Source organism: Mauremys reevesii, linkage group 1 (assembly GCF_016161935.1).
Source record: "Mauremys reevesii isolate NIE-2019 linkage group 1, ASM1616193v1, whole genome shotgun sequence".
Taxonomy (NCBI): Eukaryota; Metazoa; Chordata; order Testudines; family Geoemydidae; genus Mauremys; species Mauremys reevesii.
Window position 1 is genome coordinate 334,609,103 of NC_052623.1, and position 27,710 is coordinate 334,636,812.

The 27,710-nt window shown below is 43.1% G+C and overlaps 1 protein-coding gene across 9 annotated transcripts in view; it reads right to left on the minus strand.

Annotated features, from left to right (window-relative positions):
- LHFPL3 (LHFPL tetraspan subfamily member 3) overlaps window positions 1-27,710 on the minus strand; it is a 406,285-nt gene that overhangs the window by 130,033 nt on the left and 248,542 nt on the right. For 6 of the 9 annotated variants that reach the window (XR_005591757.1, XM_039517452.1, XM_039517478.1 and 3 more), the window contains exon 2: window positions 4,595-4,831. Coding sequence is in view for 6 of the 9 variants with exons in the window: in XM_039517452.1 (XP_039373386.1) it covers window positions 4,595-4,831 (237 nt within the window). In the remaining 3 variants the exon portion in view is untranslated. Of the gene's footprint in view, window positions 1-1,493; window positions 4,021-4,594; window positions 4,832-27,710 lie in introns of those variants that run through there. The other 3 variants (XR_005591758.1, XM_039517437.1, XR_005591768.1) reach the window with 3 other exon arrangements.

A 27,710-nucleotide genomic window follows, 5' to 3' on the forward strand; every position in this document is an offset into this window, starting at 1 on the left:
AGTTGGCAGCCGGTATCAAGAGGAGTGCCCCAAGGGTCAGTCCTGGGGCTGGTTTTGTTCAATATCTTCATTGATGATCTGGAGGATGGCGTGGATTGCACCCTCAGCAAGTTTGCCAATGACACTAAACTGGAAGAAGTGGTAGATACGCCGGAGGGTAGGGATAGGATATATAAGGACCTAGACAAATTAGAGGATTGGGCCAAAAGAAATCTGATGAGGTTCAACAAGGCCAAGTGCAGAGTCCTGCACTTAGAATGGAAGAATCCCATTTACTTCTACAGACTAGGGACTGAGCGGCTAGGCAGCAGTTCTGCAGAAAAGGACCTAGGGGTTACAGTGGACGAGAAGCTGGATATGAGTCAACAGTGTGTCCGTGTTGCCAAGAAGGCTAATGACATTTTGGGCTGTATAAGTAGGGGCATTGCCAGCAGATCATTCCCCTCTATTCGGCATTGGTGAGGCCTCATCTGGAGTACTGCGTCCAGTTTTGTGCCCCACACTACAAGAAGGATGTGGAAAAATTGGAAAGAGTCCAGTGGAGGGCAACAAAAATGATTTGGGGGCTGGAGCACGATTTATGAGGAGAGGCTGAAGGAACTGGAATTATGTAGTCTGCAGAAGAGAAGAATGAGGGGGGATTTGATAGCTGCTTTCAACTACCCGAAATAGGGTTCCAAAGAGGATGGGTCTAGACTGTTCTCAGTGGTACCAGATGACAGAACAAGGAGTAATGGTCTCGAGTTGCAGTGGGGGAGGTTAGGTTGGATATTAGGAAAAACTTTTTTACTAGGAGGGTGGTGAAGCACTGGAATGGGTTACCTAGGGAGGTGGTGGAATCTTCTTCCTTAGAGGTTTTTACGGTCAGGCTTGACAAAGCCCTGTCTGGGATGATTTAGTTGGGGAGTGGTCCTGCTTTGAACAGGGGGTTGGACTAGATGACCTCCTGAGGTCCCTTCCAACCCTGATATTCTATTATTTGATTCTGTAGAATGAAGGGGAACAGCTGAGCTTATTGTGAATACCTGGAGGACAAGGGAGCCCAGCATGCCTGCTTCAGTTAGATTATGACCATTTGATTGTTTGTAGACATTGTGGCCATAATTTTCCAACTTGGATGCCTAAAATTGGGCATCCAAATCCATAGTTAAGCACCCAAGTTTGAAAACACAGACTTGTATGTTTCTGTATCTGCCTGATGGAAACGTAAGGGTTTTTGTTGTATTTAATGCACATTTATTATAAGCCATACGTGTATGTGAGCAAGCTATCTTTCTTAGGCATGACATGACAGCTGAAGAGTACTTCATCGTACAGGATCTCTAGGAAGTGCACTGTTGCTTCTTTGCTAAGCAGCAGCAGATTTTTGGATTTTTAAACTCAGTTTTCCATTGGAGCAGAAATCAGCAAGGGACATTCTAGTGTCATTTATTTATTTACCAAATGTACACAAGTCCCGTCCACCTGCAACAGAGATGGTGAAAACTGCACACAGGAAATTCCTTCTTACAGAAACTTCAACTAAGACACCACTGCCCCATCACCAAGAAGCAACTCGCTCTTGTCTCTGTCTTTGGCTCTCCTGCCTAGCACACTATTCCCTTTCCCTGTCTCAACCCTGGGGCTTTTTAGGCTGGGAAACCCCTAGTTCAAACTGCTCACCTGAGACCATCTGGTCTCAAAAGGTGAGCCTGAAGTGTCAACCCTCCTTTCTTGTAGCTGTTCTGTCCTTCCAAGGAACCTCAGAAAAGTTGGTTTGACAGCCCAACCAGTCAAAGGAGAGTGCTTTAACTTACACAATCCCACTGACGTCTCTCTGTGTGGAGTCTACTGCATGGGGTAACTAACTCTTCCTGAGGAAGAGGAGAGTTTCATCCTGAATCCTTATACATTGATGCCTCATAACATGCGTGAAACGAGAACATTCTGCCATAACAGTCTTTTTCCAGGTATTGATGAAGCCTAAAACCAAGATAAATTCCTATCCTGTGTACTATCACTCTGATTGCCACTAATTTTGATAATGTACAGTGCTTTAAGCCATTACTGTTGGTTCCTGTAACAAAAAGCAAAATATGCACAGCTATTTGGTTCTCTCTTTTCATTAATGGCATAAGTACTATGTGAAAGTCTTTTTAAAGATGCCTCTTTCCTTCAGGTTAGTTGATTTTGTGTGAAAAATATACAGATTCTAACACAGAACTTACATATCAGCAAACGTGCATATAGACTATACATTGAAAACTACATTCCAGACTCTGTTATAGTAATCAAATCTAGAACACATGTTGGCCAGTGTGTTAGATTTACTCTCAAACCTGAGTAAATTAGAGATGAGTAAGAAATGGTGAAAAAATATAGCTGTCTTGCATACGGAACACTTGTCTCAGTCCTCTCCCATTCAGAATTTTAAGACATGTTTCTTATTTTTGAGCATTCATTAACTTATTAACATTTAGCTATTCTGAATGTCAAAAACACAGAAGAGTACAGACTGTTCTTTTCTCTGATTTTGTCACTTTACTTTACCATCTTGTTTTGTATACACTTCCTTGTTCCAGTTTCCAGAAATAATTCTGGTACAAAGGGCTTACTCAAACAAACTGTCATTAAAGTCACTGGGAGTTTTGCTTGAGTTAGGACTGCAAGATTGGGCCCCAGATTAATCTTACAATTATAACCATCGACAATCTCGAATAATGACCCTGTGCACTGTGATTTTTCTGTATCAGCTAATGTTTCTATGCTTATACGTTATTGCATTCTTTCATGCCTGGCTACTCCATAACAATATCAGAAAATGTGGAGACAGATCTCTGGTCCATAGCCTGGCCCTTTTGTGGTAGAAGATGACATAAGTGGACAGCTGGGCATTCCTTTTCCATAGGGGAATCTCTGGCTGATGTAGAGCCAGTACAGCCGGCTGTATGCCATGCTATCTGGCCTCCCTGGTGTACAGGGCATGCTAAGAGTGGCCAGGATGTCTTCCACTCCAGTAATTTTTGAAGCGCTCTTAAGGGGCCATTGCAGCTGGCATTGGTTAGAGCAGACCCGAGTCTTTCGTAATGTACGCCCCCAGGATAAGTTGGTATAAAAGTGGTACAATCATATAATTCTATTGGAGCAAAGGCAAATTTTGGGAAACAAATTAAGATACACACAAACATTAACAAATTTAAGGGGGAAAGTGTTTTATCATCTAGCTGTATACCTTGAATTAATATGTTCATTAAAGACATAGTTCAATACATTAAAAAAAAGTATATCTGAAATTCTGGTAGGTGGAATTCAGATAAGCAAGCCAAAATTCTGACCCTGTGCACTTTTAGTTTCAATTGTATACTGAGTAAAATGCTAAATGTGCTTTTGCCATACTTAGAAGACACAGAGATGAATTTTCCTATCATAATTTCCTTTTAAAATGATAAGTGAATGTCATTCTTGTGGAAAGATGCCACACTGACAGACCTGGAAAATGAAGCCCTCGGTTTATCCACAGAACATGCAGATTAAAGGCAATGGCAATACAAGCCTTCCTAGGCACCTTAACATTAATAGGGCAGTAGCGAGTCCTAGAGTTGTGTGGGTAGTTCAGTCTTCAAGTCAAATCAGTCTTTGGCCTCCGTGTGCTGCCTGATTACAATTGGTGCTAGCTGGCACAGTTGTGTAGGTGCTTTCAGAGATGTGGACAACTGTGCATTAGGAACAGGACTGAAATGAACTGCTATACACAATGTAGGCTACCAAACAAACAGCTTTTAGCTTCCACTGGCTTCTGAGGGGTGGAGAATGCCACATTCCCAAATCACTGTATAAACATTCAATTATTAACCTACCCCACATCCATGGCAACACAGTGCGTTAAATCAGGACAAGGGTTAGAACTTTCATGTTGTGGCTTGGAGCTCTGTTGTCAATCCACTAGACCATGGCACCTCATTACATAGACTATCTCAGGGGTAGTCAATTATTTTTTGTCAAGGTCCAAGTTTCTTGGTCGATGTATAGTCAAGGTCCAGACTCCAGAGAAAACAACAACAATAATGATAATAAGTAAATAAAAAGATTTCAAAGTCCGTTCAAAAGCATCTGGTGGTCTGGATTTGGCCCGCGGTCTGCCTATTTACTACCCCGGGCTATCCCATTACATAGCTCATTACCAGTCTCCCAAGCCATCCATTCCCTTTGTTACTTTCTATTGCACAGCAACATTAGTATACTGCAGGTATTTATATTACAACCCAAAATCCTAAAGGAACCAAAATAAGAACAAATGTAGAGAGGCGTATGGACAAGGATGAAGATGGCAAAGTTTCAATGCTAATGAAATACAAAACGATATGAAAAAAATATTTTATCTACTCCTTCCAGAATGTTAAGTACAAATCAGCAAGTTCTTTAACAGAGTAGAAATTATTGTAACTTAAGGAGGTCTTCGATTTGGGAACTAAAAAATTATTAAAATCACCCAGCAAATTACAACATAAGAAAGTGTGCTATATTCTGCTAAAAAGAGAGAGAATTGTGTTTTTTTTTTTTAAGTATTTGCCCTGAAGGCAGCACAGAGTAGTATCGTTCCCATAGGCAATCCTACCTTTGTTTTCCAACTTGAGTTCCTCTGCTAGCAAGCTGTCTTGTCTGTTGCCAAGCACAAATGCCAGAAACGAGAGGATCAGGGCATCCAAGATTCCAATAATAGCCAGGATATATGCCCAGCGGACTGAACAAGCCCCAAGTGTGTACTTGTCTGTCTTTTCACCACACATCCGTTTTACCTCATCTGAATCCCAGCCATCAGGAAAAATCATACAGCCCAGGACGAGACAGGCAGCTTGGAAAAAAACAAAAACAAAGGGAGAATAATGGGATGATGTGACCAAACTTTCATTTTTTGCACAGCTACATACTTTATTATTAAAATACGACCTTTTTATCCAGAACTTCAAAAATAGGTTCCTTAAAACACAAATATGTCACACAATTATGAAATCTAGTTAAATATTAAATGTATAAAAGTTAGACACACCACCAACTTGAAACCCACTAAACTAAATAAACCAATTAAAGTCCTGTCCCTGAAACTCCCAGCCAATTTTTCTGGTTTTAAAATCTCATTTTCCTATTGCTCAGAACGTTTTTCTCTTCTTTGTTGTTGCATGAAAGACTCTCACACACAAAAAAGGACAAAACTGATTAACTAGCTGATATACAGGGAAAACAGTGACACTGAATATGCATAAAGTGCTGTCAAATGCCAAAAGTAAACAAATGGAAAAAACAGAGAAATACTCCATAAATTATAGGAATCTCAGCTATATGCAGTGTAGTTGTAGCTCTGTTGGTCCCAAGATATTAGAGAGACAAGGTGAGTGAGGTGATATCTTTTACTGGACCAGACAAGCTTTCAAACCACACAGATCTTTTCTTCAGGTCTGGGAAAGGCTCTCAGCATCACAGCAAAATGCAAGGTGGAACAGACTGTTCAGTGTAAGTAGTTAGCACATAACGTGAGGGACCATTCAAGATAGAGCGGCCCATTATGACAAAAAGAGACGGTTAGGGAGGTACAGATTGTTGTAATAAGCCATAAATCCAGTGTCTCTGGTATAGTCCGTGATTTTTAGTGTCAAGCAAAGTTACAAATTTAAGCTCCCAGGCTTGTCTTTTGAAAGCGTTGTCCGGGTTTCCTTTGAGGATGTGGAGTGATTGATCACGCTATATCTGATCTCTCTGTGAACAGTGTCCACCCATAGGTGAGGTGGTGTTTTTGTCTTTTATCCTGTTCCTGTGTGAGTGCATTCGCAAATATGGTGGTTATCTGGCTTCCCTCAATTGCTAGGATGAGAAAACAGCATAAGGACAAATTCCCAAACCTTACTGATATGAGCATATGTGGAGTCCCTCCACTGAGTTATTACTTGACTAAATCTGCATTATTGGTTGGGAAAATATGTACTTGACATCTCATGGGAAATTAAAAGATAAACTATTTGACTGGAGTGCTCAACAGAAATAACTGCACCAAGCCAGTAGTTTCAAAGGCATTACACTGATGTGTGACTGATGTAATGCAGTGAAAAATCAGGCCCATCATCTATGCAGTAAGGACAGGCGATTTTTAATCATTCTGCATTGACATTCACCTTAGAGGAGAGAGGGGACGTTTGGATTAGCGAACTGCACAATTAGGTATTGAAGACACATTTCATATCGAGGCAGGCATACAATTCAATCATGTTATGGGGTCCAATGGTAGAACTCTTGCTCACACAGATAACTTCACTGCAGCTAACAGGTCTATCTATGTCAGTAGCACTTGGTGTAAAGGTTGTGGAGTCAGGCCCATCATGATTAAGGGTACATCTATACTACCTGCCGGAAAGATGGGTAGTGTTCGATGTATCGAGGATCGATCTATTGAGTCTTGTCTGGACAAGATAAATCGATCTGCTAATCAACGCCTGTACTCCATCTTGGCAGGAAGAGTAAGCAGAGTCGACGGGGGAGCTGCAGCAGTCGACTTGCTGCTGTGAGGACGGCCAGGTAAGTCGAACTAATATACTTCGACTTCAGCTACACGAATAGCATAGCTGAAGTTGCGTATCTTAGTTCGAACCCCCCCACTAGTGTAGCCCAGGACTTAATGAATGTAATTAATATCATTTTTAAAAAACAATACAAAAGGAAGAAGAATCTAAAGATAAAAATGGTGTTAAATTAGTTAATGTATTAGTATATACTGTCTAAATGAAAATCAGCAAATCCATGTGCTTTAAATTATCCATTTTAGTGTCTCTGTTCTGGCTTTTCTAGCTTGGAGGCATGTCTTATCTCCAGTGCAAACCTCTGCCTCTTCAATCTGGCTGTTTGGTATACTGGGGCACACTATTCTTCTAAAAGTATATCCAAACTTTCAATGGCCTATAATGTCACTGAAGTTGAATGCATTTCAAATATGGGCACTGAATTTTTTTGTGACTCTTAATGCATAGTATATAATATTCTGCGATAAGCCGCCTGCATCAATGGATAGTCAAGGAACTAGCTGGATTCATGAAAAATGTACATATAAGTAACTTCAGGCCCTCTATCAGGTTGTTGGACAAATTCTGATCTAATTACAGTGACGTACATATGTTATAACTTGTGCAATTAGGAGCAGAATGTTAACCTGTATCTACTCTATGGTTGCTGGTGCTACAGTGAACTTTTAGGAGGTGGTACAAGTTTTCCATTTCAAGACAGAGTTAAACCTACCAGTTCACACATGTTCCCTTTCCTCACACCCAAACAAAACCAACTTCTTTTGCAAAAGAACAAAAATTACCCCACCCCAAAACCCAAAATACTTGTTGCTCAGTGACACTCATGTCTTGGAATATAAATAGAAATGGGTATTAAGATTCCCTCAGTTGCTATGATGAGATAGTATGAAAGAGACAGTGCAAACATCAACTAGGAATGGCGTTTTTCTTAGGATCATCACAAAAGTAAGTTATTGAAGGAAGCTGGAAAAAGAATGTTTTCAATATATGTTTGTTTGATTAATAAAACCTGTTTGCACCTAATGCATTTTACAAATTCTTACTGAAGAGCTCATTTGTGTGCAAATATATCTTCCTGTAATACTTTCTAGCACAATTAGACCTACAGTGATTTGCTGAGTACATGCTGGTTGAGCAAATTAAAATGCCTTTTGACTTCCTTAATTTATTTACTCAATTTCCTCATATCGCCAAAGAATTAATAGACAAATTATACAATAATTTTCTTGCTTGAACCAGTTATTTATATTTTTAAAAATTACTTCTCCCCTTTGAAACATAAGCATCACTCTCATGTGTGTGGTGGGCTTTGTTGAAACACACTAAATTCTACAGTTCCTTTGAACTACTCTCCATGAAAAAGTCAATATTTACCTACAGTACTTAGAATTGAAATAACTGTAGGTAAATATTTGCTACATACTAGCAACCACTGCACACAAAGAACAGTTTACATACTGTATACAGTAGTCACCACCAAAATGACAACATTAGTCAACAGTTTTGAACAGTTATCCCCCAATAAACAGAAACAGGGATTTCTGTGCTGTGTAGGGACAACTGGAAAATATTGAAATTTGAATGTTTTTTAATGTATGCCACATCAAACATAGGCCCTAAGTATTTCCTGGAAATTATTTAGACTTTGTGCCTCTTTATCTAGGTTATTAGGAATACATGCCCTGAGCTAAGCAATACTGTACAGAGCTTCTTAAATAAGATTCTCACGTTTCCAATTAAGCTAGAAAATATAGCTGAAAATAAACTCTTTTACGTCTGGTTCCTGCAAGCAGTTATGCACATGCTTAACTTTACTATTGAAATCAGGGGGACTACTCGCAGTTGTAAAATTAAGCCAATGTGTAAGTTTTTGCAGGACAAAAGCCTTAATGTAAAATTTTAAACAAAGGTGAAGCTGATCCTGTAATTCCAGGATGCAGTGCAAGTGGAATATTTCCTCTCCCAGTTCTCTGTACAGTTCAGATGTTTTCTATTGGATGAAGAAAGTAGGTCCAGACATTCAAAGTTATTTGGGCACCTAACTCCCAAGTTCCCAAATACCTTGGAGGATTGAGGCCTTAGTTGTCATCTTCAGATGCAGGAATCATGTCACAACTTTAGAGGTTAACATAAATAAAATAACTTAGGAAAGCTTTCTGCAATTAATTCCTAAAAAGATATATGCATGTTTGATACTATAACTCCAGGAACTTTTCATTTCTCAGCTGCAAGAATATAAAATTTTTAAACAGAGAAAAGACAGGTATAAAATCCACCTACAGATTCTCTTTTGTATTGCTAGAATGTTTTACATTTTAATCCTTCTAAAGAGGATTAGGAAATATTCTCTGTAAGGAAGCAGCTTTTGGATTCATAGATATCTTTTAAAAATAGAAACCATTTAAAAAAAGATAAAATTATGTTGCAATTACAATTGAACTGCAGAGAAATCTCTTGGTAATACAGATGCAGAGCCTGATCCTGCAGGTCTTATTTAGTTTAAACTTCCATTGATTTCAATGGGAGCATAGCCTAAAAAAGGTATGTAATAAAGCCTGCAGGATATGGCCCATTGTTTGCAACTAAAATATGTAAACAATAACCCCACTTGATTGAGCAGAAATTCTTTAACAGCGGATATTTTTAAAATCCCAGAAGCTTTCAGTGACTGAAGCTGTCTCTATTGAACGAACCATCAATTTCTACAAAACTTAGGCTCCATTAACAACCATAACAACAAAAAGCAGTTAGATTTATGTTAGCCTAATTGCAAATGCAAAATGAATGTAACCTATTAGCAGTCTTCCTGAGTCTGCAGATAGTTTATTCCAGCATCTCTGCTGCTCATTATAGCTTCCCAGATCCTCAGCAGAGTGATATTGACAAGGTGCTGAATAACCTCACTGCCACTACTTAGAACCCTTTGAGGGGGAGCAGTGAAACCAATAAGAATCATGTCCGTTTTACACTGTTTTTGCTTAGGAGCAACAGTCAAGGCAATGGAGTTGTTGCCTCTGAACGTCACTGGTAGATCTTTCCCCATCTTTCACATCAGCCTTAGGCTAATAGGTTTATCCCTCTGGCTAATAATAGTAGGCATTTGGTAAATCTTTCAAGCTCTGTAATAATTAGTAAATATAACTCAAACATGCCAGATATACATTTTCTTAATAGCTTTTTCTCAAACAAATGTCTGCCGTGAGTTGTCAGTTTCTTCAGGGCTGTGAGTGACTAGACAAATCACTGAAATTGGTGGCAGAGTCTAAAATTTCAGCTCCTGGAAATGGAAGACACTAGGAATGGTTCAGAAATGACACTTTCAGAGAGACTGGAAAAACAGATTGAGTTATTTATGGCATTGACTGACTTGCCACTCAGATCAATCAAATATTATCAGAGTCCGCTGTAGTACTGTACATGCTCAGGTTGAAATAGTGAGTAACTAAAGTTCGTGGTCAGATACTTTCCTCAAATACAGATGACATATTTTCATGGAAAATACCATAGATTATAAGGCTAGAGGGACCATTCTTATCATCTTGTCTGACTTCCTAGGGTCATAGGAATCCCCCAAAGTAGTTCCTGATTGGTCGTTTATAAAAACACCCAATCTTGATTTTAAAATTTCCAGTGATGGTGAATCCACCACAACCCTTGGTAATTGTTCCAATGGTTAATTACTCTCTATAGAAATAACTGGTATTGACCAGTTCTCACTTTCTCAACATATTACAATATGCAGGGCTCTTCCATCTTTTCCTGGCCTCATGAACAATTTATTTGCACGTGAGATTCAATGGAGGCATGCTGCTTGGTAGGAGAGAGAAAGAATGGAGTAAGAGCAAAAGCTGACACATCGTTGTCCACTACTATACACACACAGAAGACTTCATGTCCCTAAAACCCAGAGAGATTCTTGGTTTTCAGAACCTGTCCTGTTCTTTACAGGTGGTTTACAAAGATAGTGGGTGAACGCCTCACGCTATTGAAGTAAATGGGAGTTTTGCCATTGACTTCAATGGGGCCAGGATTTCATCCAATGTATTGCTACACTAAGCATTCAGGTGAGGTCTGGGTTGAAGGAGCCAGCTCAATGGGAAACGTGGATGGAAGAGAGCCCAATGCCTGGGTTCAAGGAGTTAGTAACTGCAAAATCTGTGCCCCTTGCACAATAATCACCAACCTCTTGGTGGGAGGAGGGTCCTGGGGAAGAAAGGAAAGGAGAAAGAAGAGAGAAAGAGAAAATCTTTAAAAAAAACAAAAACCCCAAATTGTTAGGGCACTAGATGATGCTAGAGGAAAGGACAGGAGAGAGAAGATCCTCACATATATGCACAGGAGAGAAGGGTGATAACAAAAGACAAGTCAAATTGTGGTCAGATTTGGACAACTTGGTTTGCATTTTCTGCAGGGCTCTCAGACAGCACAGTGATGAGCGTGGTACAAATATCTAGTTAGACAGACAGAATGGAGGGGGCAGGAGATAATGTACAGGGTTGAGCGAGCCAGCAACTGACTGGTGGTGAGTGCCAGCAACCGTGCAAGCTAGTTGGTGTCAGAGAGTCTGGAAGTTCAGCACTTGCAGGATTATAAACCCAATCACAGCACAAGGTCTGGTGCCTGTCATGGGGGTGGGAGGTGTCCTCTCCGGAGGAGTCCTCTATGGTGCCTCTGCATATCAGCACGCAGGCTACAACTCACTCAGCCATGAGCAGCTGCTGTGCTTCTCTTCCCCTTGCCAGTCCCACAGTGCTGAGTGGACTGGAAGGAAATACGTAGATTCATAGGGTTAGTGGTGGAGAGACTCATTAGAGCAGTGGTTCTCAACCTGTGGCCTGTGGGCCGCTTGTGGACCAATCAGCACACAGCTGTGGCTTATGTGACATCCTCAGTGCCATACAGGTAGTATATATAGTGTGTGGATGCAGTCCACATTATACAGAGAGCTGCATACGTGGCCCACAATGGTAAATAGGTTGAAAACTACTGCATTAGAGCCTTTGCAGGGAGACCATGGGGATGCGTCCAATGAGCTGACACCTGGCTGAGGAGGGGGAATAGACAATAGACAGACATTGTAAAGAGAATAGGGAGCAGGCACTGGGAAGTGGAGAGGTAAGGGTGTGAGTGGGTGAAGTGCAGGAGCAGATGTCACAGAAGCTTCTACCACAATATAAACAACAGTCTAACCCATCCCTCCCTTTCCTCCCTGGGTTACTCAGGAGCAGGCAATACTCGCCTGAGTGCCTGATGTTGTTGACATTAAAGGAGCTCCTGAGTATCCCAGTGGTGATGTTGGATACGTGAGAATCTTCTATCCACCCCTCAGCTGCAGTCCCTTTACTCCTAAAGGAATTTTAAATTGGCGGTGCCTGCACCTGGCTGGCCCCTGTACACACTCAATGGTGTGCCTTGGGAACCTCCAGAAATAAACCTATTCTAATAATAATCTGTGGCATGGGTCTAACTCAAAAATGCCAATTATAAATAATATATATCCAATATACGTAAATTGGAGTTAACACACCTTTACTTAACAACTGAAAGAAACAGGGTATAATAGACCAAGGGTACATCTACACTACCCGCCGGATCGGCGGGTAGTGATCGATCTATTGAGGATTGATTTATCGTGTCTAGTGTAGACGTGATAAAATCGATCCCCAATCGCTCTGCCGTCGACTCCGGAACTCCACTGTGGCGAGAGGCGGAAGCGGAGTCAATGGGGGAGCAGCAGTAGTCGAGTCGCCGCCGTCCTCACGGCCAAGTAAATTGACCTAAGATACGCCAACTTCAGCCATGCTATTCATGTAGCTGAAGTTGTCTATCTTAGGTTGACCCCCACGCACCCCCAGTGTAGACCTAGCCCAAGATCAAATGTGACTACTAATTTAAATCCACAGGGGGCAGTTGAATAAAATCAATTAACAAATATAGTATACAGCAATAAATGACACTTACTTAACTGGCATTTACACTGCCACCATTTACCCCATCCTGGAGTGTCCAGAGCCCATCAACACTTCCCTCACAGGGAAGCCAGTTAACAAGCGGTTCTAAAACCGCTTCTAAATGTAACAACCGGTTTGTGGGAACCGGTGCGAACCAGCTCCAACTCACCCCTGGTCTGACTCTACACAACCAACACCACAAGCAAAGTTAAACACACGCAAGGAAGGCAATGACCATCATTTTCAGTGTAAACATGTATAAGTTTTAAAGATATTTTAATTAAAAAACAAGATGGGGGAAAACCACACACACAAAAGGGACTGATATAATCAAAGTCTGTAACAGATTCTATAGTACGTGTCACTATTTCAATCATTCAGACCTCCGGGACTCTGACAGCTTTATAGCCAGCAACTGCTTACATGCTGAAAATAAAGAGAGTCTAAATTCAGTCTTTAAAAAGCCCACACGCTAGTGCACAGAAAGCAGGATATGGTGCCTTCTGGTGTTGGTGTGCTCAAGATTAATTTTATTAAAAACAGAAACCTGCATTTAGTTACCTCTATCAATTATTCAAGCTTACGGTCATTGAAGAAATGGATGCCAACAGCACTGACAAACCAGTGAAAGGGAAGCTGTTGCAGTCCTGGGGCAGGACAGGGAAGAGAGGAAAGTTCGGGTTCATATTTAATCCAAATTTACTCCAGTTTGGCAAAAGCCTCAAGATGCAATCTTGCCACACTGTTTTACAAGCAGTAAACTAAAATAAATACATACATAAAAAACCTGCAGGCCATACAAGGCAGCTCCTTGCCTTGTCTTGTGGTCAGCAAACCCCCACCCCTTTTAGAGACATCTACATTGCAGCGGGAGAGTGCTTCCCAGCTTGGGTAGACAGACTCATACTAGCACTTTTCCAGCTAGCATGCTGAAAAGAGCAACATAGCACGGGTGAAAAGAACAGGAGTACTGGTGGCACCTTAGAGACTAACAAATTTATTTCAGCATGGGTGGTGGCTCAGGCTATATATAAGTAAATACTTAAGAGCTCTGGGCAGGGTTTTTACTCAGGCTGCTAGCTTGAACTTCCTACCTATGCTATCCTCAGCTACACTGCTCTTTTTAGTGCACTTGCTTTGCTTGAACTAGTACTCCTCTGTCAACCCCAGCTGGAAGCACAGTCCCAGCTGGTAGTGCTTTCCTGGGCGGCCATTGAACTGTGGCTGGGAATTAAACCTTGAAACCCCAGGGGGTTTCCCCTACCCTTGGGGACAACTCAGAGATGGCATGCAGTGGCAGTAGGCTGCACCAAAAGACCAGTAACAGCCCAACAAGGAAACATTCCATATAGATTGTCAATACAGTGAAACACCTGGTAAGAGAGAGAGAGACACTAACTGCATTCACAATTTCCCCGGCAGCATAACTTACAGGTATATGACAATCAAAATAATAACTGCCTCATGGAAAAAGGGGTAACTGATCATCAGATTCATGAAATGGTGATGGTCAGTGTGTTCCATACCTAAGCTAATTACCTCTTTGAGAAGGTCCTGAAGGACAAGAGGGAAGTCACATGGTGCATGAGGCAATGGAGTCTCTTCCAAGAGCAAACGCCAGTGGAGGAAGGAAGAAGCAACTTTGTGATCAGCATTCAAACAGGGGTGGGGTTTTCTTTGTCTTTGCTTTTCTACTGTGAAAATTACTGTTTTGCTGGCAAATGAAAAATCATCCACTAGACTAATCCCAAGGTGTTAAAACATCTTCAGGATTTGTCAGTTTCTTAAAGGCTTTTGGGAGTCTCCTTGGCAGACCTGTGGCAGAGAGGAGGTTCTGTCTGCTGGAAATAGTACCAGGTTGCTACTCATAGGAAGAGCCAGTTCCAAAATAACTCAGCTTTCCCCTTACAAAACCAACAGCTCTCCCCTGTTCCTCCCCTCCTCCCTCCGTTCTCTGCTCCTCTTCTCTTGCTGCTTATGGGTCCCACAACTGCCTTACATGGGGAAATCAATGGATACCCGTGGGGTGGGAAGGAGATGGAACGGAGTTCAGAGTGGCTACATGCTGAGGACAAGTGCAGGGGCTAAGTGGAAGTCAGATGACAATGCAATGCCATCAGCCTGCTGGGAGGAGACAATTAGTATAGAGAAAAGGAGGAGGGCTTCACCTGAAAAATGGAGGAAGTGGAAGCAGAAGGGGACAACTGTCTCTTGTCTTTTACCTTGAAATAATAAAGTTTAATAAACATAATGACAAATAGTCTTACTGTGACATATGAAGGATAATTACCTGCTAATCTAAGGTAATCTGTCTCTCAAACAGACAAATAGAGCAAAGGATGATAAAGCCATTGACTTCTGCATCATCCCTCATAATGCACCTGAAGCACGTGTATGTCTTTATGGCTGCACAGCTTGTCATTTGCTGTTCTTCACTTATCTCTGTTATAGCTCTTCCTGACCTTTTAACAGTTTTGCTCAGTGAAAGAGAAGAGAAATGGACAATAGGCCCTTGAGGTTGTTCAGCTGTATCACTTCTTTATTCAGGTTGACATTCAGCAGTGACACTTTACTGCCCTTCAAGAACTGATGTCTTGCTGAACTTAGCTGCAGAAAAACTATCAGCAACAGTCAGTCCCTCTAACTGAGCATCTGAGTTTTGTATATTGTTAGACAGCCTGGGGGAAAGGGACCAATAATAGGGATTATGTCCTCCTCTGTCTCTCTTTCCCTTTTTCCATCTGAAGTTGAGACTACACTTTCTTTCCAGTGTCCCAAACTAGTGAGATGCTCTATTCCCAATTACTTTGACAATTGACAGTTGAGAGAGCATTAAGCCTCTGTGAAGAGCATGGGAGACATCTATACTGATTTTAGGAACATTAGATATTTATCTGTGGGTTTAGTGATTATTTTTTGCTGGCTAAAAGGGAACAAAAGATTAAATCAGTCTTCGTTAACTTTGTTCTGTAGGACCCCAAAGGCAATGGCTGTAGACAGCCCCAATTGCTGGTGCTCGAATGGATAATATACAAAAAGATAGCCATGTACGTAACCACTTAAAGAAACCAAAGTGTCTGGAGGGTAGGGCCACTAACAGAAGTGGTACCTGGTTAAGATTAATCAGTTCTTAAATTGGGTGCTGTGTGGACCAGGGCTGATTAAGGCAACATGGGAACTAGGTACATGCCTCATTGGGCAACTTCATGGCCCCTTCCCAGTGCCATCACCCCACCTACGATGAGATGGCAGCAGGATAGGCTCTCTGACGCATAGGGAGCCCTATGCTGTGGACCTCCACAAAACAGCAGATTTCACAGTTAAGATGAACGTGGCAGTTGACACCTCTCAAAGCTGCTGTTTGAGGCTCTCTGCACATTCAGGCAGATATTATTGCATTAGTTTCACTTGGGCTCAAGTTTAAGGTTTACTTTGAAACTAGAACTAGAAACTTAAAAAAACCCTGAAACCTGAAATTCTGATCTCATCCTGTGGCTTCAGGAGCTAGGGTCCTACATACAGACCTAGAGTGCCTACGTTAATCCAGCTCTGGTACAGACAAAAACCAGATTTAAGAAGGGATCTAGAGAACATAAGGACACTACATACACCAGGCCACAGTCACTGCTGGGCAGTCCATGCAGGCTCTACTTAGGCCATGGCTACACTTGCAGGTGTGCAGCGCTGGGAGTTACAGCTGTCTTCGTACAGCTGTGTACGGAAAGCGCTGCAGTGTGGCCACACTGACAGCTACCAGCGCTGCAGTGTGGCCACATTTACAGCATTTGCAGCGCTGCTGGGAGTGGTGCATTATGGGCAGCTATCCCAGCGTTCAAGTGGCTGCAACGTGCTTTTCAAAAGAGGGGGGTGGGGTGGAGTGTGACAGGGAGCGTGGGGGAGACAGAGAGAGTGGATTTATGGAGCTGACACTGTGTGTCAGCTCCCTGCCTTGCAAGTTCTAAGAGATACACAGCACCAACCTTCAATCATTTTAAAACTTTTGACCCCTTCCCCCACCCCTCTCTTATTCACTAAATGCAAATAGCCTTCAGACCACATAAGCAGCTGTTTCAAAACAGACCCTCCCTCCCCCCGCTTCTCTCCTCAAGCAATTTATCTCTTTCCTCAAGCAAACACTAGCAAACACTAGCTGTGCACATTCCAAAGGAATTCCCCTGCCTGCCTCTGCTCCAGGAAACAGGAGCTGTGTTTGTTTTTTAGATAAGCAGCTCCGGGAGCCTGGAGTTCACAACAAAACAAAGAGAGGCATCACAACAAAACAAAGAGTGTTATCTGGTACTTAAAGCATTTTGGGAAGGTTCCGGAGGTCAGTTACAGCGTAGTAAGATTAATCACTGTTTACACTTGCTCCCCAGTGCTGCATTACCAGCGCTGCACTCGTTATACCTCAGGCAGATCAGGTGTATGGCCAGCGCTGCAGCCAGGGAGATGCAGCGCTGGATGTGCCTTGCAGGTGTGGACAGTTACTAAGTTGCAGTGCTGTAAACCCACCACCAGCGCTGCAACTCTCCAGTGTAGCCAAGCCCTCAGTCTATGGGATTTAGGGTATTAAGAATCCCAATGGCTTTTGAAAATGGTACTTAGTCTCCTAAATCACTGAGGTGCCTTTAAAAATGTTACCCCGAGTAAAAGTTGTATGGACAGTCTAAGAGTCTAGTGTTCTTAGGCACTTGTATCTCATTTTCAATTTGCTATTGGATGCCTCTGTTCAAAGTTCCTGTCCCATCTGTCTTGCTTCGTTTAGAACTCTGTAATAGCTCATCTAATCGCAGTGCCTTCTCAATCCTCAGGCACTCCAATTTCATTTATTTGTTCTGATGCATCAGCATTCATTTCAGAATGTCTTTTCATTCCCATAGAAATCTCTATCTCTGGCATTAGTTTTCTAGCCTCCCCTGTGAACACTGAGGTAAATAATTCATTTACATTTTCTTCAATGCCTATTTCTTTTGCTACGTTAACTCTACCATTTGTCAGAGGCACAGCTGACACCATGTGTGACCTCAGACTCCTTTTTAAACTTTAAAAATACATCATCTGCCCTTTACTTCTTATGAAATCTTAATTTCCTTCTCTCACTTTTGTTATTTCCTTTACCTTCGCTTCATTCTTTAAATTTCCCATTCATTGTATACCTGACATCATTTTTTAAAGAAACCTCTCATTTTTCTTATCTTTGATTGCTTTTTTGCCCTTTGGTTGTCTGCATTGAACTTTTACTACATGGTGTATATAACACTGGAACGTAGAGTAATTTTTCTTGCAACATTTTCCTTCTGTGTCTCATTGCCTTATCACATTGGATTCCACTCAGCATGTCCTTAGTCTTCCAAAGTTTATGCTATGGAAAGGCAGCCTTCTTGATTCCAACCCTTCCCTTTTGGTGTGTTCTTAATCTTGATTAAGAAACTAATTAGATTAGGGTTACTATTTCTCAAACAGTTGCCCTCTCTCCAGTCATGCCACCGACTATATGTTGCTCAGATACAAGTCAGAACTTTTTCCACCTGCCATTTATTCTTTCACACACTGCACAAAGGAGGAGTTTTATACTATGTTCACAAAACCACAGACTGATTTATCTCTGACATTAAACATCTTCCCATTTATTTTTATTTCTCTGGCCTGAGAAAGGGGGGGGAGAACTGTCTCTGAGATTTTTAGCTATGTTTAAAGTTCCTACCCCAAGCTCTAGCTGCCTGTATGTTATTTACAAAGAAAAACCAATCCATATAGCCTTCCAGTATGGATCAATGTCCACTAAACTCCTGGCCTGTTCATACCTCAATCATGCCACCCAAGTGGGAAAACCTGAGAAACAGAATCAGCAATTCTGGATCCTCTTATCCCGAAGGGTTCAGAGTAGAGATTTCTTCAACTGTAAATGTACTGGTTACCTGCACCCTCTTCTTGAACCGAGGCCTGCAACTCAAGCACTCCACCTGATTGCCTCTCTCTTTATATGATGCCAAGACAGTTGCAGTGCCTAAGGTAGCAACTTCTTAAGACATTTAGCGCTTTACAGGTTAAAACCAGTACCTTAATTTTCACCCAGAAATTAATTAGAAGGTAGTGAAGGACATGGAACACAGAAACAATGTACTCCTTATGCTTAATTAAATAGGTAGCTGCATTCACTAGTTGAAGATGCCTAGCTATTTGGAGGGGTAACTCCAGGAACAGCACTTTGCAATCCTCCACTCTGGAGGTGACACAGGCATGGATGACTGAAGCATGATCTGCACCCACAAAAATAAGGGCTGTACCTCCTTGTATGGCACAGATGGAAACAAACACTCTTGGCTGCTGCTTCTACTTGAATATCAGGGAACTAAGGAGGATCCAATATACTGAACTAAGACACCTGGGAAAAGCCCATCAGGCACATCCTTTAGCATCGGGGCCTAGACAAGGGGACATGACATGTCTTTCCCTTTTCTGAGCACATGGGTATCTTATGTATTGTCTACACTGGCAATTGAACAACAAAACTTTTGTCTTTCAGAGGTGTTAAAAAAAGACAAAAGTTTTGAGGTGACAAGTGCCAGTGTGAACAGCGTGTTGTCGGCAGCCATAGGTTACCTACCCCTGCTCTACAAGAATGTATTATTTGGAGATAAGGTCTGTAAATCTCAGTTTGATGGAATGCCAATGTCTATACTGTGTTTTTAAACAAAAGAAGAATTTGCTTGGTCAGTAAGAGGTTGCAGATCATACTAGTAACCCAGGGGTCTAGTGATCCAGCTCCCCTTTCTTAGGCAAAAATAAACCAGTGGGAGTTTTGCATTTTGTGTGAATAAGTAGAACACAATATCTCCTAAAGGATTTTATGTGCATATACTTTGGGGACAAATCTATTAAAGGGGAAGAATAGTGTAACAGTTGTGGCAAACCCAAGACAAATAGCTACCAAGGGAGGGGTAGTAATTAGTCCCAGAGGGGTTAAAAGGCCTCTCCCTATCCATGGAGGGGAGATAGCCATGGAGAAATTAGGTTAAGCTGGAACAGGGGTTACCAGGGAACTAATTAGGATCAGCTGGCCCCAATTGCTGGATACCTTTTTAAACCTTCTCTGGCGGGGGAGAGAGAAACTGTCAGTGAGCAGGCGCAGCAAGACTCTGAACTCTTTCAACAAGGAAGACTGCACTCTGTCCCCAGAAGGGGAGAAAAAAGCAGCAAGGGACTGACTGAGAAAAGGATCAGCCAGACCCTGCGTGGCCAGGAAGGTCTTTGCTTTGCCCAAGCCTGCGTCTCCAAGGCAAAAAGGGACTGAGCCAGCCGAGGAGAAGCAGGTACTTTGCCACACAGTCCACAAAGGATTGAATTCTCTGGGCATGCACAAGTGTCTGTGTTTAGACACAGCACTCAAAAAGAGATGACAGGAAGCATTGTACTTGCAGAGGCAGGAAGAATGCCTCTAGGGATGCTGGGGAGAGCACATTCAGTGGAAGCAACACCTACTCCTCTTACATCTCACCAGTGCCGGCCTCTGAGCACTAGCAGGTGTAAGAAGGAAACAGGAGGCAGTCACTGGCCATGAGCACAAAGTACCCATCCAGTCTATCTTGGGCTGTTTACTGTTGTGGACCATGCTAGTATTTCCCTTTTCACTCAAGGGACGTCATTCTCCTCTATTTACACTGCTAGGCAGGAGTAGTTTCACTGAAGTCAAAGGAGTTACATCAGTGTAAACCCAATGAAAGTGAAAAGAGAAAGTTTAATACAGACTCTCCCCGACTTACAAAAGTGATTCGTTCCAGAACTCCTTGCGTAACATGAATTTTGCATAGTCGGAAATGTATACCCAACCATTATGCACAAAATACAAAAACAACCCCCCCCCCCAACTATTTCTAACTTACAGAACTTTTTCCATAAATGTGGATTTGCGTAACCCGGGTGGGGGGGAGGAGGGTGTCTGTTGATTATAAAACCAGAAGGGACCACTGTAACCAGCTAGTCCATCCTCCTATATAACACAGGCCATAGAATTTAAGGGGCCACAGTCTGGCTCCCTCCTGCGTAGATGCACTTGAGACAAGAGGGGAAAGGGGCCCCTATATCATTGCTGCACGTCTTTCCTTACCTCTCTATAGGTGAAATCTTAGCCCTGTTGAAGTCAATGGGAGTTCTGCCATTGGCTTTAGTGGGGCAGGGATTTCATCACATGCATCCGACGAAGTGGGTATTCACCCACGAAAGCTCATGCTCCAAAACGTCTGTTAGTCTATAAGGTGCCACAGGACTCTTTGCTGCTATCACAGCTATAGTCAAACCATGCCATACCGGGACAAGCTACTTTCCTTTATTGGACTACTAAGAGCCTGATTCACTGTTACCCAGCGCCTGTGCAAAATGAGAGTACAGTGGGTATTCAATGCTACCAGTCTGATAGGATAGCCCTTTTTGGATAGGTGGAAATGACTACAAAAGTTGTCTCACAGTGGAGACCAGTGGGTGAAATCCTGCGCCCGTTGAAGTCAATGGCAAAACCCCTATGGACTTCAGTGGGGCCAAGATTTCATTCTGTATGTCTAGCTACAGTGTTCCTGATAGTTATAAGGAATCAGTGTCAACCAGCTAAAGGTTCTATCCTCAATCCTGTACTCTTGTGAGTCATCCTTATTCATGCAAATAATCCCATTGAAGTGACGATAAAGGTTGCCAGGATAAAATGTAGTTAAGCATTTGAAGACCTACTAAAAGAAGACAATACAAATACATTTGCTATTCCAACACTTTGTTACAGATGATGTAATATTTAAACAATGACTACTATACTTAATCTCTGCCAATCTCACAGTCATCAATTTTGTGATCTGCACTAGTTAAGTGAAATGTTTATCTAAAAAACAAGGACAGCTATTTGTGTTTTGCTCCTCCTAGAGAAAATCTGTTTTCCCCAGATCTGATCACCTGTGAAGTTTGGGAATGTTGTGGTTAGGAATTTAGGATTTGGGCCCAATCTACATTTAAAATGAATTTTGGCATTATTATAGATCTTCAGTGTGGCCAACTATTATGAGTTTATTATGATTTTCACTTTTTTTTTAAAAGTCCCAGCTCCTGGATTCATGTGAATACATGAGAATCTCAGTTTTAAGTGAAAAAAAAGAAAAGAAAAGAAAGTAAACTTCTAGCCCATGCAGTTGCAGAGAAAAGCTCGAAAATGGGACACAAGTGTACTGTAGGGGTTAAAAAAGAAGGTAAATAAAGAGTATCCCAAATGTATTACTTTTAGTAAAATCTCATGATTTGTAAACTAATCTCTGTTTGGGGTTGGCAATACTGGACCCCATCTGTGCATATCACAAGATCTGGCATGATTGGCAGCCTCTGCACCTTTCAGGTCCAAGGCTGAAATTACTGTAAAGTTGCAGAAGAGGATTAAAATGCATTGCCCAAGACACCATAAATAGATGGATAAGCCCCTAGAATGTGGTTTAACTAGGCTGCAGCTTTATTTAGTAATACAAGGTTTAGTCTGCAGAAGAGAAGAATGAGGGGGGATTTGATAGCTGCTTTCAACTACCTGAAAGGGGGTTCCAAAGAGGATGAATCTAGACTGTTCTCAGTGGTAGAAGATGACAGAACAAGGAGTAATGGTCTCAAGTTGCAGAGGGGGAGGTTTAGGTTGGATATTAGGAAAAACTTTCATTAGTAGGGTGGTGAAGAACTGGAATGGGTTACCTAGGGAGGTGGTGGAATCTCCTTCCTTAGAGGTTTTTAAGGTCAGGCTTGACAAAGCCCTGGCTGGGATGATTTAGTTGGGTTTGGTCCTGCTTTGAGCAGGGGGTTGGACTAGATGACCTCCTGAGGTCCCTTCCAACCCTGAGATTCTATGATTCTACATCTAGGAACTATCCAGCAATAATTCATACAGTGCAGGTCATCCCTCCTTTGTAATCCATTCTAGCCGGGTGAAGGGCTGCAGTCAGTCCCTGCTCTCCCTTAATCGTGTCCCAGCACCATTGCTGAGACCCAAACACCCTTCCCCACCTAAGGGTGAAAGGGTGGGGATGAGGGGGGTCAGTGGCAGCAAAAGTCAGGGGGCTAAGCAATAGGGGCAGGCAGGGGTAGGAGAGGAGGTGGGGTGGTAGGTCAGGGAGGAGGGGACTGTTATGGGTGGCGAAGAGGCAGGGCAGAGGGTAGGGTAGACAAAGGCAAAGGGGAGAAGACAGTCTTGTTGCAGCTGGGCTTGGCTCGGCAGCACAGAGGATGCAAGTGCAGGAGTCAGCCAAGGGATACCCTGGCACCTTGTGTCGCGGTCCCTCGAGGAACATCCGCATTAGCCGTGCCAGCCTGCAGAGGCAGGCTCTGCTCCCCCTGGAAGATCATTATATTGCAGACAAGCCCCCCTCTCCCCGCAACATTGCGGCAAGCCAGGGTTGGGCCACTCACAAAGTCAGCACCATATGGAGTGGATCTAGCTCCAAAGTAGCCTGAGTGTGCACGGTGTCCATGGCCTGGGGTCTCCTGTCCTGCTGGAATGTGACTGCAAACGTGCTGGCAGGCTCAGCTCTGCTGCTGAGAGCAGTAAGGCGCAGGCGAATTGCCTGTGCTACAGACCGAGCAGTGTGACAGGGAATCTTTACTACAGTGAGCTCAGCACTTTGGTCAATGCCCATGTGGGACGTGGTGCTGCTCTGTAGTGCACCCTTCATGGCCATACTTGGTACTGCAGATGCTCCCCATCTTAATCTGCAAGGTTTGACCACCTGCTTGGGGCAGCGTAGCCTTAACCTTGGCATCACTCTTTAAATAATCAAGTAACAAAATAACAATTCAGGATTTGTCTGTCTGTTCCTTTAAAACAGAGGGGAAAAACCCTTCAAATGTAAGCACTTAAGGCAAGGCCCTGACCTGGGCCTAGGTTGGCCCTGAGGCACTCTTCCTCTGTCCCAGTCTCACCTAGGTCTACCCCTGAGCACACCAGGCAAACCTTAACGGGGCTGCTGGTTCTTGATTGATCAATATTTCCTACTGGCCCTACTAGGCCTCTTGGTCGCCTGATCTGAGTGGATTTTCCTATGGCAGGGACTGTAAGGCACCGATGCCTCCAGCAGGGCACAGAGAAGGCCTGAGAGACCCTGTCACAGCCCAGCCATGATAAATTGGGGGCCCACCTAAATTTTCACTCCTAGCTATGCCACAACCCCACCCCTCCCACAGCTCCTGCCACATTCCCAGATTGGTAATCGTTTCTTCCCTACTAGTGGCCAGAATCAAATCCACTCACATCAGATAACTGTGCCATTACTTCTATGAATAACTCATGTCTCGAATATGCAATTTCATAATGGACAATTACAAACCTTTTCCACTCACATACTTTAGCCACTACCAAATTTACTCCTCTCCCGGCCTTGTCCACCTGTGAAGGCCAGGTGGCTTTCCCCACTAGACCCTCTGCTGTGGCATCTGAGACCAGCCCTCCAGTAGCCTAACTAAAACCCACTACCAGCATTCTGCTAACCCAATATTCTCCAGCAAAGTGTGCGTCTGAATAAGAAACTCAATTAGCCTATGATGCCAGCCCCTGGTGTATCCATGACACCACAGATTGGACCTAGAGGTTTAGCTGCGCCAGAATGGGTTCCCTGGTGGCTCCCAGTACCAGTTCTCAGGTTCAGCCCACCTATGAGTGACCTGAAGAACTGGCAGATACCAGCATGGATCACTGCCTGTTTCTGACTTCAAAATGGCCTCTTACTCCTGATGTCTCCCCTGCTGGTAGTCACTGCCTCTAAGATGGGAAACAGCTCCTATAGGGTTGTCTTTTACAACTTCCAAGAACGACCATTTGCCCCGGTGAAAACCCCAGATTTAATCCCCCCCTCCCCCCATTCCTCCAAATCAGGTCTAACTCTGGCATCCAATCCTCCCTTCAAGGAAACCCTAGGGCACTGATTCAGAGATTGTCCAGCACTCAATAAATCCTCCATCTCTTGATTTGGTCCTAATAATAAATTGGCTCTGGCCATGACTGAGGAGGCAGCTGATTGCCAAATGCAAATTACCCATCTCAAAGACCCTACCCGGGCTGTGAAAGTGATGATTGCCAACACTGTAGTTCATACAAAGTAATTTTCTTGGATGCCCCAGCACTTCTAGCCATCTCTATCTCTAATTCAGTCTCCATACAAGCCAGCCTAGCGGGGCTGGAGGTAGCACTCTGTGCTTCTTTTGCTGGCTGTATTCCTAACCTACCAGCCAACCTGCAAAGAAGCCTTGGCCCCTGTCACTACATTTCTGCCCTATGTTGGATTAAAGGTGTTTGGTCTGTAACATTCTGCCTGGTAGGAAGACCCATGTTCTGTTGGCTGCTGCCACTACTCGCCGGCTGCCTGCACACTTACAGGGGTTGCTTGCCTACCACTTATTTTCCCCACATGCAAGTGGTATTCACCCACAAAAGCTGTTAGTCTTGTTGCTAGATCCAGACTAACACGGCTACCCCTCTGATACTTATTTTCTGGGCACTAGTATCTGACAGCCAAGCCTGCAGTACATGCTTGTTCCTTGTGTCCTCAGCTCCCTGCCCAAGGGAAATTTTCTGGCCACCACGGCTTTGAGGCCAACCTACCCTCTCCCCCAAGTTTCTTGAGAAGAGAGTTTCTGGCCTCACCACAACTAAGAGATTTAAAGACCTCAACTCACCCATCTCACAATGGGGTGTGGGGAAGAAATGCGGGAGAGAGGAGAGGGAGAGTATCATCCTTTTTTGATTCCTGCTGCTGCCACCACTGCCCCAGGGCTGCCTACTCCAAAGCCACACATGCTGTCAGACCTCACTGCCTCCCTGATGCTGCTGGGAAAACCTCAGCCCCACTGGGGTAGGGAATAGACACAGCCACATGTAACCCAGGCATTCTCCCATTTCCATCTGGAAAAACCTCCAGGCCCTGGTGTGTAGCTGCTACCTGGGCTGTTCTCCACTGCTGCCCTGCCTCCCTCTGCTGTGATCCTGGGGTGATTTCCTGCCAACCCTCCCTGGGAGCCTGCCAGACATATTGAGGCTCCTGGGAACCCCACAGCCCTTTATGGAGGAGGGCTTGGAGCTTTTTTCCCCCCCCATGCAGAATGTTCACTATTAAGTGCATGGTAACCCACTGGCTTATCATCCAAAGGGATCCTGTCATTTCTTCTTTTCTCTCTCCCCTTCTGCATCTAGGGATTTCCCTTCCCCTGCTACAACAACAAACCAGCAGCAAGTGCTGACATTTAGAATTGTAAAAGAAAGCAGACACTTTAGTTCCGACTGTGCTAAATATAATCCTCCCATTGCTCTATCAAAGAGAATATATATAGATGATCCAGGCATTTGAATGCTGTTATGCTCATGATAAATCTTGAATATCCTAAGGTGTAATTATAATCATGTTAGAAAGGCTTTTGGCTTTATTCCATTTGTAGCTCTTACCATAGAGTATTGTCATTTTGACAGTTCCCTTTTCTTAGTGCATAATTGTCCAGTGCATTTATTTAAGATTAATATTAAACCTTCCTAAATACATCTTTATATGTATAGAATCTGCACTTCTCTGGAAATATATGTTTCATATGTAAGTGAATTTGCATTTGCAAACCCTGGGTTAGATTCTGATCTCATACAGGTTTTACATCTGAGTTAGTTCCTTTGTTTTCAATGGCGTGATGCCCAATTAATAGAATTTAAATGAAAAATCCCTCTGACCAAACAACCCTCTGGCCTCGTTGTCTCCTACCATCCCACACTGCAATCCATATGGGTTATTATTAAACAATTACAACCCATACGCAATGGGAACTACATTCTGAAAGAAATTTTTCCTGAACCCCTTCTTCTGGCTTTCAGACAACCCCCCAACTTCACAATCAAAAGAGAGCTCCCCACAGACCAGGACCCACCCACTCTAAGCCACACCAGACCCCGCCATCACAAGAGATACAGAACCTGTAGACATATCTCCACTGCCATGAGGATTAATACCCCACCTGCAACTCATCTTTCAAGATCCCTGGGTCCTGCACATGCCAGTCACAAGATATGATGTACCTTATCCAGAGCACTAAAAATTCCTTAACAACTATTATGTGGGTGAAAGAAGACAATCACTATGCTCTTGAATGAGTGCACACAGAAAAATGATAAGACAAAACCACAGTATTACCTGTGGATGAGCACTTTTCACAAAATGATTGCTCTGTACCTGACCTCTCAGTCCTTGTCCTCAAAGGAAACCTGTACAATACCTTCAAAAGATGAGACTTGGAGCTTAAATTCTTAACTTTATTAAGCCCATGATTCTCAATGTCTAACAAAGGCACTGGATTTACGGCTCATTACAACAATCTATAACCCACTAATCCTCCTTTGTTCTGCAGAGGTGTTAACTGCCCACTTCACCTTCAATGCCTCTTACAACATGTTAACTCCTCGTGCTAAACAATCTGTTCCACCTTGTATTTAGCTGTGACACTCCGAGTACCTTTCCCAGACCTGAAGAAGAGCTCTGTGTAAGCTTGAAAGTTTGTCTCTTTCACTAACAAACAGAAGTTAGTCCAATACAAGATATTATCTCATCCACCTTGTCTTTATAGTGTATATGGGATGAGAATCAGGGCCACGGAGAGGCTATTTGGCAGAGATGAATCATAAGGATATAGATAGAAGATGGCAACTCTTCATATTTTATTCATCCAAAGGATGTTTCCAGTCACTTTTACTCAAAAGGTGGGTTTCTTTTTCTGGTCAAAGTGTTTGACAATTACAGATGCCTTGGAGGGGAAAGAGGTGTTGTTTCAAGCTGTTGGAACCTTGTTCAGGATTCCATGACAGCCTGCTAATGATTTGCTGAGGAAGGGCTAGCCAGCCTCTCTGTAGAGCAACAATGAAAATCTATTGTGTTTACTCTTTGAGTGTGGGGAAACCAGGGTAACACACAGAAGAGCTATTGTTGCTGTAAGCATAATTAGGCTTAGGCCTTGTTAAGGGCTTGGCTACACTTGCGAGTTACAGCGCATTAAAGGAGCCCTGGGTGCACTAGCTCACTACCCGTCCACACTGGCAAAGCACGTAGAGCGCTCTGACTCCACAGCTAGAGTGCTCCTGGTACTCCACCTCGGTGAGTGGAATAATGTTTGATGTGCCCCAGCGTCAGTGTGAATGAGGTGTGGCATTACTGTGCTCTGATCAGCCTCTGGAAATGTC